The 13,037-nt window shown below is 39.4% G+C and overlaps 1 protein-coding gene across 1 annotated transcript in view; it reads right to left on the reverse strand.

Moving 5' to 3' along the window:
• Positions 1 to 13,037, reverse strand: part of GUCY1A2 (guanylate cyclase 1 soluble subunit alpha 2) — a 184,475-nt gene that overhangs the window by 21,355 nt on the left and 150,083 nt on the right. Inside the window, exon 7 of the mRNA XM_063330286.1 lies at positions 11,415 to 11,569. Within this exon, the coding sequence (XP_063186356.1) occupies positions 11,415 to 11,569 (155 nt within the window). The remainder of the gene's footprint in view (positions 1 to 11,414; positions 11,570 to 13,037) is intronic.

A 13,037-nucleotide genomic window follows, 5' to 3' on the forward strand; every position in this document is an offset into this window, starting at 1 on the left:
TAGCTTCAGTGGATTTTGTAATAGGTTGTTTATTTAGTGTCTTTAAAGCTGATTTTTGGGAAATAAATGAATGAATGAATCCTGCTGCCAGGAGAATTTTCCAGGATTCTCAGCACATGTAACGGCACTTCCTTTACTGAGTATTTTTTGTGCATTTTGGCTGAGACAATCTGTGTGAACTCATTGAAATATAAAGCCGTTTTCTTCACAGCATTTAAATAATCAGTTGGTTATAAATCCAACAGTGTTTTTGCCTTTGAACTTCTGTGGTGGTCTTTGTTTAGCATGCGGTTTGAATGTCAGAATCTATTTTTCAGGCTGTCAATTTAATGATCAAAATACTGTAATCTTTTATAAATTGCATGAGAGTTTGCAGAGGCCTCTACAGAGAAGCTTCTTTCTTTTCATCTCTGCAATGCTTGTGGTAAATATTTTGCATTTTAAAACTACAGGCTGCAATAACGCTTCACTGCTTCCCAAACTAGATTTCTGCAAGCAACAGCTGAACTCTTAGAATTTTCTGAGCTAAATCTGTAAGCTTTTGCTGCAGTAATTCCACCCCAAACTGACTATTCACTATGGAGCACCTGGCCTTGCTAAAAATCAATATTTTCCTTCTGAGAGTCTAACACTATCTAATTGTAATAACAGTTATACAAGTCTGAAACTGTAAAATATAGATATATATTCTTTGATTCAGTTCAGGGCTGGCACTGAGTTTAGCTGATATTTCACAGTATTTTCCTCATAGAAAAAAGTGCGAGTTATTAACTAAAGGCCTCATTTTCACCTGTTTTGTCAATTGTAACTTGGTTGCAACAAAATGCTCTGAGAGTATCAAAGGCACCAGGAGTGATGGGTCAATTAGTCCTTTGGAAATTCCTCCACTACTGTCGCTTGTGATAGACTCCACATCCCTGTATTAGGTACACTGTTTGAATCAGCCTTTCACCCTGAGAAATTGTCTTGCCGACCGTTATTGGGATAACATTCCTGCTCCCAAGCAAGCATGGCAGGAAACCTTCCGTACCAAATGCTAACAGAAACTACTTATGATCAGAATGCTAACAGTAGTATCTGCTAACAGAAACTACTTGGATAGATTGGATCGATGGGCCAATGCTAACGGTATGAGGTTCAACAAGGCCACGTGCCAGGTCCTGCACTTGGGCCACAACAACCCCATGCATCGCTACAGCCTTGGGGAAGTGTGGCTGGAGAGCTGCCTGGCAGAAAAGGACCTGGGGGTTCTCATTGACAAGCGGCTGAACATGAGCCAGCAGTGTGCCCAGGTGGCCAAGAAAGCCAACGGCATCCTGGCTTGCGTGTGACCAGCAGATGGAAGGAGGTGATTGTCCCCCTGTACTCAGCACTGGTGAGGCCACACCTTGAGTATTGTGTCCAGTTTTGGGCACCTCAATATGAGAGAGATATTGAGGTGCTGGAGCGAGTGCAGAGGAGGGCAACGAAGCTGGTGAAGGGCCTGGAGAATAAATCTTATGAGGAGCGATTGAAGGAGCTGGGACTGTTTAGTTTGAGGAAGAGGAGGCTGAGGGGAGACCTCATCACTTTCTACAACTACTTGAAAGGAATAGGCTGCTCAGGGAGGTGGTGGAGTCACCATCTTAAACACCAATGTGTTTAAGACTCATTTAGATATGGTGTTAAGGGATATGGTGCAGGGGAGAACTTTGTAGAGTGGAGTCGATGGTTGGACTCAATGATCCCAAGGGTCTTTTCCAATCTAAATGATTCTATGATTCTGTGATTCTATGACCATATTCTATCCTACTTATTTCAGTTCATACTTTTAAGAAAATAAAATATTTGCTGTCTTTTGTAATAATACTATTAGAAATACTTCAATCAGGACAAAAAATGGCCTCTTATTAGCATTCTCCCAAAGAACAGGTTCTTCAGATTCCTTAAATATATTGGTCTGGACACTTGGTTTCCCAGGCTGAAAAAGATCATGGTTCAGAAATTGCCTCTGATTTCTTACAGTTTTGTGTATACACTAAAGAAATAAGTTATCTGTTAATCCTCAGTGCTTAGCAGTGAGGACATTTTTCTGCAGGAATCTTCCCTCCTATAGTTAGGCCATTCGTGGTGTTAAAAAGAAAACAGTAGCAGTTGATGGCCATGGCCCACATCTACAGGCCTTTCTAAGTTTCTTGTCTTCCTTTTCATGGGTACAAAAGACTCCAAGAGATACTTCTGTCAAGCACCTGAATGAATAGTGCAGAGCCTCAGTGAGAGCAAGGCAAAACCAATCAGTTTTTGGATTTCCCCTCTGGCTCAGGAGAAGAGCCAGTGTAAAACCTTCTGGTCTGGAAGATTTCCTGGGTTGTGGCACTAGTTCTGGTTGCTTGTCTACCTTGTGGACCATTCTCAGAGCATTTTGTTGTGACCAAGTCAGATTGCCTATTCTGAAAGTCTGAGAGCACCATCTATCCTTCACCTTCAGGAAATTATACGGCAGCTTGAACTCTACATAAAATGTCCCCAGATTGTCCCATAGTCATAGAGCTTAAGTTGAAGTTACAGAACCTCCGCAGCTCAAGAATATGCAGATAGCTACTAGTCTGAAAACATTTCAAAGCATTTATCTTAGCTGTGTTTCCTGCATCACTTCCGTGTATATCCCTTAAGAGCGCTATTGCAAAGGACAATTTCATAGTAGGTTATTCACAGGTTCAAAATTCTGGGTTCCACTCAAGTGGCTGGATATACAATTTAAAATTCAGTGCTTAAATTGTGAGGATCGGGCTACTCAAGCCTCCTACAAATTGCTTAGAACTAGGTCTGCCCTCAGCTTGTGTTCTTTGTTTCAGCAGAGGAAGAATTTCTTAAACACTGATTTGTAGTTGATTAACTTTGACAGCTTCCCCTCCTAACCCAAAACCTTCCAGAACTGTTTAAATTCTTGTTCTGTCCTTTCCCTGGTGTAAATTCTGTTGCTTTCAGACAAAAAGAGATGGTATCTGAGAATTATCCCACTTACTTTTTTAATTTTCAGTTCCTTCATTAAAAAAAAAACAAACCAAAACAAAACGGAAGGTGTCAGTATATGGAAACAGAAAATGTGTTTATTTTCTAGTAGAAATGAGAAGCATTTCAAGGTCAGGAGGTCTGTGTGTGAATGAAAATTGGGATCATAGTTAGTGGAAACCTTGAAGAATCTTTTAAAAGCTGTAGCTTTTTTGTGTGTAGATTAAATGATAGGGTAATTACATTTCAATTTATCTTGGGAAAAACAGACACATCTTCATCAGTGAGTTCCTATATTCAGAAAATGAACTAACAAAGATTTGTTACTACATAATTATTTGTTGCAAGGCCCTCTATACTGAGTCCATGCGTTACACAATGATTCTTACTCTCTCCGTACCCATTGGAAAGCAATATCACCTCTTTATCTCTCCATCCCTCACAGATGTCCAACCTTTGTATTTATCACTGGATGCTGTTAAGATTAATTAATACTCATACAAAAAAAAGTACTTCTGCTTGCCCTCAGGCTCAGCAGGAAGGATGGCTGCAAATATTTTAAAATTTTTTTGTGAAAAGTGAGCTAACCTGCTCCATTCCTTCCCAAACAAGATACAGTCACAAACTGAAGGATGTGTCCAATAAGATGGCGAGAGGAGCAACCACTTTGCAGCTTGCAGTAGCAACTCCTTTGGGAATATGAAAGAGCAACTCTTTCAGAAATACAAAAGATGATCTTTGAGAACTGTGTTTCCACAGTGAAAGGAATAAATGACTAGCACATGTGTTAACTCAAAGCTAGCTGCTTTGAGAAACAGCAGTGCTGGGGAAGCACTTGCTTAGCTTCAGCATGCTCTAATGCTTTGAGTTCCACCATGAGGGCTTCAGAGGACATACTGCCCATATCTGGAGACATTTGAAACCTCCTTCCCACTGCTGTGACTAGTGCTGCTGGGCATGACTAGCAGAGGTTGTCACATCCCAGCAAACTTTATATCCCAGCAAATTCCAGCAGGCTTTTTCGGCTGCAGAAGCCTGGCACACTGCGTAGTTTGCAGTGCTCAGGGGGAGGCTGTCTTTTCTCTCGCCCTTTACACCAGGCTTGTCTTAAAACCCACCTTCAGGTCATATAATCAGGCCAAATCCTTCCAGACTGTCAATAGACAGTAAGGAGCAAGCAAGCGATCCTGGTGGTGATGCAATGCATCCTATGCCAGGCACCTCCTCTTGCTTGCCAAGCTTGCCACTCGCTGACCCATGACCACAGGAGCGGTTCAGGAATATCAGCCTCTCCAGAACAAAGTACAGCATCTCCGACAGCCTGCTCCCCTCTGACTTCCTCAGGCCCTCCACAAAATGTACAGTGGATATAATTGACATGACAGTTCCTGAGATATGTGCCATGAATTTATATATATATCTATATAAAAATATGTATTAGATAATAACCCTCAAATGCATGTTCATATCTAACTAGATATGAGACTAATTACAGTACTTGCTGCTTCAATAAACTATGTAACAGGAATGGAATATTCAAGGAAGGTATTAACAACAGCCAAATATTTATTCAGCTTTGGTTTTGCATATATATACATTTTAACCTCTGTATAATGAACTTCCACATAGCTTAAATAAAAGTCACGTTATGATAGGGTTTGGCAATTTGCTGAATCAGAGTCAAAAAAGCACCTATTCAGAACTGAACTTCAATGTAAGCTTCTTCTAGGAAAATAGTTTTATATAGACCAAAATTTGAACAATATTTCTAAAAAATATACAATGCACTACCATAAAGGAGAATATGCGTTGCCTTCTTAAATTTAGTATGCACGAAGAAAAGCAAAGTGGCCAGCTCAATCTTCCATAAATGTTACCTTTCAGAGGGATAGCTATCAACAAAAGAGAAGGTTCTTTCTGCCTTCACTCTTAAAGAAGCATAAAAACATTAGTTAACCTTGTTCACATCCACCAATTACTTGGTACGGTTAGGAAGATTTAATTAATGGCTTCCCAAACAGGCTATCAGAAGACTGTCTCCTGCTGGATTGCCGAGGCCTTCCTCTGTGGCAACAAGTGTCGGTCACTTCACCAGCTGGGCATCTGGTTTGATAACATAAGTCAGCTCTTCTGTTTGCATATTAATTCAGATGATAAACTATTATGGCATTCATTAGAAATATTGATAGGCTGCTCATATGTATAAAGATATGAATTTGCTACCGTAATACCAAAAATCAGTGCGCTTGGTTCTAAATTTTAGTGGCTTTAAATTTCTCCCTCAGTTTCTATATATTCTAGAAAGACCAGGAGACTGAAAAAAGCCTGACTATGCCTGGATTGAATTCACTTCACATTGTATTTTATTACTTTTTAAACTATGGACGTTTGCGTATTGGTGTTTTTCCTTCACACAGATCAAATGTAATAAGGTTATGAAAAGACCAGCCATGACTTTTTTCATACAATATATTGTATATCACGTGCAGCTCAGCATGGCGAGTCTCTGTCCCTGACCTTTAATACTTTTGTTCCTCACCCACCTAAGCAGAAGGAATAGTGGGTCTCTGCTCTCTGGGGCATTAGAGAATTAGGCTCAGTGAACAGGATTGCACCACCACTAGTAAAAAGCCCCAGGTTTTGCATTGATCCAAGAGTGCCGGCCTCAGGATTTGTTTGGATTTGTACAGGCTTGATGTTTTTGTAGTTTTAGCAGTTGTCTAGCTGTCAGACTATTGCCTAAATATGTTTTAGCTTTACTTAAGCTCTGTGGAACTGTGGTGTAACATGTACTACTAACTATTGACAGTGATCTAACACAGAGTTATTCTGTGTAGACTGAACTACCTACAAACCTTGAATAAAAATGAAGTTTCACAAAGCGCAAGAACGGGCAAACAGCAGAGGCCCCAGGACCATAATCACAAATGACTACGGGGGTCCAGCCTCATGGAGGCAGATAACACTGGGAACAGAAAAACAAGAATAAACCAGTGCATTTTGATTAGACTTTGATACTTTAATTACACTAACAATAATTTTTTGTGCCCATGTATAAGCTGTGTTCCCTTTCTGTCCATAACTAAATTGCCTGTCCACCAATATACCTCACGAAAGCACACATGGTGAATTGACAAATACAAAAAGGAACATTTTTTAAAGGATGCTCAGAAATAAAATCTAAAATAATCTGAAAAGGCTCTTGGAAAGCAAATCCATTTGTTTACCCATATGAGGCAGAAAAATATAGATAGATATAGAAAGATATAGATAGTTGTAGATGTAACCTGTAGAAAAAATGATATATATTCAGATAAAACCTGTAGGAAAAATAATATATATAATAATATATAGAGACATAGATACAGATATAACCTGTAGAAAAAAGAATTTGAATAAAATAAAAGTCTATAAGGAGTTCATAGGAACACAGTTTTAATTTTAAAGGATGAGGGGCAATTTAGGCAGGTGAACCATCAGTGACCTCGCCCAGCTTGAGGAGGTACGCTTGGTTGCTCTCTCTCCTAAATCAGATAAGGATGTGGGATACAGGCTGTTCATCTTTGCCTAAGCTCAGGTCCCAGATGTATTGCCCAGCATGTGATAATGGAAAGTTTCTGTACCCAACACTTGATGCCAGAACCACCTCCTCCATAAGGGAAATACGTGCTGGAAAATACCAGAGGTGGAAAGAAGAGGAAAAAGAGAATTCATTTTTGAATACAGTTACTTGACAAATAGCAACAATTATGTTTACCTGCTTTTGATAACTGCTTTGAGATCCCAGGGCATTACATTGTAATACTATTATGGAAACAGGATGAATGTGGGTATATTATATTAATGTCTGATAAACATCATTATTCAAGGCTGAAACAAAGAATTAAAAAAATATTTAATCTCTCTTCTGTTCTGAAGAAGAGTCTTGTAAATCTCATTATGCTTCCTTCCTGAGTATGTAAAATAGGGTAATTTTATTCAATTCAGGATAATGTAGATGAATTAAATAAAACTTGAGCTAGATTTGCCAGTTTACTAAAGGAACAGAGAATGTGTTATTCTTCCATTCCTTCCTGGCTGCATGTTTAAATAACGGACCTTTCTGGGATCCTCTACTCCCTCTCCAGTTTCCACATGTTTAACTGGAAGTTTTACCAGTGCTGTTCCAGTGCCCTCATTCTGCAATGCTCAGTGATTCAACGCAAACGAAATGAAGCTCTGTAATCCCTCAGTCAAAAGACCTGCCTGAGTCAAGGGAACAAGGTATTTTGATCAGAAGGGAGCTCTTATCCCCAACAGATACAAAGGCCACCTTTGTAAAAGGTGCTGTTTCACAGCACAGAGCTTTGCCCAGGCAGGTGTAACTTGACCAAGGCTGCCCCAGGTTTGCTGCTGCTGCTAGGCAACACCACATCTTACAGCTATAATTTTAGACTCTGATTCCTACATAGGCAGATTACGGGCTCGCAGGGAAGCGTCTGAAACCAATAATAGGCATTCTGAAGTGTGATTATAATTTGAATGCTGATGACGCTTTCTGATGCATAATCTGTACTGTAAAACGAAAGCTGGTAAGTGTTAGACACGTTTCCAGTATCTGTATGCTTTGTAAGCACAAAACTTGTATCACAATTTTCGTCAGGGGGCATGGTAGACACAAACACGTAATGATAAATGCCAGTACTTTTAATTAATTGAAAATTATGTTATTTTCGTACCGATTGCAGAATTGTCTGCTTTGGAAAGCATTGCTTCTTAAATAATAAAAATATTAATTGAGTACACAGCAGCACAGTATGATCAAATACAAGCATTTGATAGAATATACGGTCAACTATAAAGACACTTCGGTTTGCAAATAATATACTCATGAAAATTATATTTAAGAAAAGTTACATACAGATACATCAGATCGCTAGTTGTTTATTTGGATAGCACCGGTATATTATGTTCAAACCTCCCAGATCACCTTCAGAAGCTCTGAATAATTCTGCCCTACAGACTGTTTTGTAATTGCAGACTCTCCTGGTCACTGTGTCCCTAGTGTCATTTCTTGACTTCTTCCCTGTCTGTTCTCATGCTTTCAACCATGCCATAAGGTATGGTTTGAAATAGCCTTTTGAAGTGGCCCCATACACATTCATTTTATTTTTCTCATATAATTTCTGAAGCATGTTAAATAAACTAGTTCTTAGGCTTTTCATTGTTACTTTTAGCCATTCATCTTCAATCACAACTGACTCTCATTCAAACTTACATTTTCTTGCCATTTCTACTTCCTTTACCTGGAACCACGTGTCTAGCCTATTGCTTGTACTTGAAGCTCTCTGATTCGAGCACTAAATTTGTTCAGCACATAGCAGCAGATTCTTTACATAGTACAATAACGCAGATAACAAATACAAAAAAAATCTGTATTCTGTTGTTTTGTTTTGCAATTTTATCTTATAGCATATAACGTATAGTGACTGCATCGTAAGTCACTTTTCTGCTATCTTCCCCTTTTGAAAGCAACAGTCTAAATTTGTAACTTTCTAGATGATAAGACCAGACATGATGATCATATAAGGTGAAAGTTTGGCCACCCTGAAACAAATGGTCCTATTCCTACTGGATTTCTAGGATTAAAGGGAAGTGAAAAAAATTGTAGCCCACTTTTTGATACAACCCAGAAGATAAACAGGGTGAGAAAATCTGACTCGTTATGCTACTAGGTCTTAGTAAGAATGCTCTCCAAGCCCATGCTACCCACAATTGGCTTGTTATGGTACAGTATGACCAATGGCAGTCAGGCAGAGGTGAGACACAGACAAACAGGTCACCTTCTCTGTGCCACAATGTACTCAAAGTCAGATAAAGAGCACCATAAAAGCATGGATTTCTAGCAAACTCCATATACAACCCCTAAACCTGGCTTTCTGAATAGTCTTTTTCCCCGCAATGTAATGAAAACAAAACATAGAATCATAGAATGGTTTGGGTTGGAAGAAACCTTTAAAGGTCATCTAGTCCAACCCCTCTGCAATGAGCAAGGACCTCTGGAACTCAACAAGTTCAAGGTTGAAGTTGCTCAACAATGACCACACATCCGTTGTCTCACAGAAAAGTTGCCATATCACTCTCATAACCAAAATCAACAGAACTGGCACTGGCACATGAAAATGACTCTGGCTTCAGGATGCCAAAAAAACAGTTGTGTGCATGATTGGCCCCACAACTACTCACTACTTATATTTTTATAGAATCATAGAATCATTTAGGTTGGAAAAGACCCTTGGGATCATCAAGTCCAACCTTCAACCCCACTCTACAAAGTTCTCCCCTATACATCATCCCCTAACACCACATCTAAACGACTCTTAAACACATTCAGGGATGGTGACTCCACCACCTCCCTGGGCAGCCTATTCCAGTGTCTGACCACTCTTCCTGTGAAGAATTTTTTCCTAATGTCCAGCCTAAACCTACCCTGCTGCAGCTTGAAGCCATTCCCTCTTCTTCTATCGCTAATTACCTGTGAGAAGACACCAGCACCAACCTCTCTACGTGTCCTTTCAAGTAGTTGTGGAAAGTGATGAGGTCTCCCCTCAGCCTCCTCTTCCTCAAACTAAACAGTCCCAGCTCCTTCAATCACTCCTCATAAGATTTATTCTCCTGGCCCTTCACCAGCTTCGTTGCCCTCCTCTGCACTCGCTCCAGCACCTCGATATCTCTCTCATATTGAGGTGCCCAGAACTGGACACAATACTCAAGGTGTGGCCTCACCAGTGCTGAGTACAGGGGGACAGTCACCTCCCTCCTTCTGCTGGTCACACTATTTCTAATACAAGTCAGGATGCCATTGGCTTTCTTGGCCACCTGGGCACACTGCTGGCTCATGTTCAGCCGCTTGTCAATGAGAACCCCCAGGTCCTTTTCTGCCAGGCAGCTCTCCAGCCACACTTCCCCAAGCCTGTAGCGATGCATGGGGTTGTTGTGGCCCAAGTGCAGGACCCGGCACTTGGCCTTGTTGAAGCTCATACCTTTAATGAACCTACTTCTGTGCATTTTATGATCAAAAGTGCATTCAGTTTTTCTGCCTCTTGTTCAATTAGCTACACTTGCTCCATTCTGTAAATCTGGTCTCAAGTGAATGGGTTCTTCGTATGAATGTAATTTTATGCACTAGCTTTGGTTACTTTTAAACTTTATCTTCTGACTGATTTACATTTTAGCATATTATTTATTTAATTCTTGGATGAATAAATTCCATTTAAAACTTCAATTTACATAGATAGGTATAGGGAAAAAAATAATTGAGATTCACAGTTCTGTACGAGAAAGAAAAAAAAAACAGTATTGTTTGAGCAATTTCATATAGATTAACCACAGAGGAACAGTCCCAAAACCTGAGAAAAACTGTACTTCAGAAAATTACTTCAGATACAGAATGTCGGGAAAAGACAAAGATTGAAATCTTCTGCCAAAAAAGTGAATACATCAGTAGTAATCCAAGCAGCAGAAATTCTAATAGTCAAGCTGTCAAATTTGAACAGTCAGGAACACCTTTTTAATTTAGGAGCTGTTCCTCCTAACCAGATTTAATCAAGCCTTCTCTCTATTTGCATAATTTCTTCAAAGAGCAAGGATAATGCTTTGCCATCTTCAATCTTTTTTCTTACATTAAGAAAACGCTTCTAATCAAGTGTCTCTTTACAATGCTAAACAATACATTTTGTCTTCAAGAAAGTATAAAAACTCTTTGAAAGCTTGGCTTTTCTAGCAAAATTACAGAATCACAGAATGGTTCGGGTTGGAAGGGACCTTAAAGATCATCTAGTTCCAACCCCCTGCCTTGGGCAGGGTCACCTCCCACTAGACCAGGCTGCTCAAATCCTCATCCAGCCTGGCCTTGAACACTTCCAGGGATGGGGCATCCACAACTTCCCTGGGCAACCTCTTCCAGTGTCTCAGCACCCTTACTGTAAAGAATTTCTTCCTGAATTAAAAGTTAAAGAGTTCTTTAAGAATTTCTTCCTGAACTAAAAATTAAAATTAAATACTTTCTTCTGAGACAGCGGTAATGTTCTTCAACTGTTCTTCATCAACTGTGTATAGCAGGTGGAACCCAAATCCTTAGCCTAAAGCTGTAATCATGCAAAAAAATATGGTGCTATGGGAGACATGTCTCTCTTCTGTTACACATTAGTTTAGGCAGGAATGGCTGGCCCTCCTGTTATGCTTCCTTGCCTCCACTGCCTGACTTCTTTGCACATTCTGATGGCAAACAAAAGACTGACAGCCCCACGCAACACCTCTTTCCAGTTGTTCTGGTGCGCTGCCGACTTTCTGTTGAAGTTCATGAGTTGAGGACAGATCATATTATGAGACTGAATTTAAACGAGGCTGAAATAAAAATAGTATGAAAAAGCTAGAGGACTTACTGGTATGTGGTTGGACTGACATTGATGCGGCGAGGGTGACTTCCTGACTCGAATTTGCTTGCAAGGGTGACATTGTTCCCAAAGAGGCAATAACGTGGCATTCTTACACCAACGACGCCGGCCAGCACTGATCCTGAGTGAATGCCTATCCTCATCTGGAAAAACATGAGATCCACGTCAGTCTGTCTCTCTTGTACTGCCCACGGTAATGTCATTAGCACTTATTTACAAGCCAGTCGCAGCAACCCTTTCAAAGGAATAAAAACCAAAGAAGAAAGAGTGAAGTGGAAGAAAACTGTCTCTTCCCATTCCTCTACTTTAAATCAGATGCAGTTAAAAAAAGAAGAACAAAACCATGGTTATCTTTTAGTAAAACTATTTTCTTCTATTGTGCATGTTGCTGGAGACCACAATAGTCAAAACAGGAATCATGAACAGAATAGATGGGATGACCTTGAGTTACTGCAATAGCAGCCATCTGATTACACAAATAGATACATTATAGAGGGTTATTTGTGCCACCAGTTCTAACACAGGCTTTGAAGTAAGACTCACATTTTTTCAAACTGGCAGAAAGAGTATTAAAGTGGAGTGAATGAATATCGTACTTTTATCTTCTTCATATTTTTTTCTTCCAAACTCATCAAGGTCTAAGGTCTTTCTCACTGACTGAGAGACATTGCAACAGTGAAGATGCTGAAGATTAAGGCACTGGCGATTTTAAAAATAATTGTATGCCCCCCAAAATAAGGAGGAATAAATCTGCAGGAAATTAAAAGAAATCCATGTGACTATTCTAGCAATCATCTCCTGTAACTGTCTGAGATGTGGTGATTACATTGATGTGTAACGCTTGGAGTCACCATCCAAGTTTCTTTCAGAGTGAATAATCAGCGAACATTCATTCTGCATACATCTTAGCAACCAACTGTGTTTGCCAAGAAAATCATTTTTACAAATAGGAAAGTCTTTTTCTCTTGTTAACTCTATAACATTAAAAAAATCAAAAGAAGCTATTTATATCTTGTGAGGATACTCTTACTCATAGCAACTGGACTGCTGCAAAACATGTGACAATGTGAAGAAAATAAATAGCATCTACTAAAACAAAGGGTCTGATGGGGTCTGAATAAGTGTACTTAACTAATACTATCCTCCACATAGTCCTTTGACTTACTCAGTTCACAGTTATTGCACTGTGCTTTTGTCTGTCAATCCCTTTTTCTTTAATAATACAATAAATATTTACTGAAATACAAATACAAAAATCATTGTTAGCATTTTTTTATGTTAAGAAAAATGCCAGCATTTTATAACGTCAGTGTCCATGAAATTCTACAAGCATGTGGGACCCCACATTATTTCACTGACTATAGTTCTTCCTATGTATCCAAGACTTTTAACATGCAGCTAAGCACTCTTTTCATTTCTTTCCTCTCTTATATGTCACAGACGATGGGTATATCTGCTCTACACTAAGCCCATGCATAACCTAAGAATGTGTTGTTCTGCATTCAATGTGATACTACTTACAGCATTCCCACAGGCAACATAAAACCTTCAATCTTCACAATAATGCTGTTAATTACTGACTAGGATTTTTAAAAAAAAAATCTATGAATA

This window comes from Chroicocephalus ridibundus, chromosome 1 (assembly GCF_963924245.1).
Source record: "Chroicocephalus ridibundus chromosome 1, bChrRid1.1, whole genome shotgun sequence".
In the NCBI taxonomy this organism is placed as follows: Eukaryota; Metazoa; Chordata; class Aves; order Charadriiformes; family Laridae; genus Chroicocephalus; species Chroicocephalus ridibundus.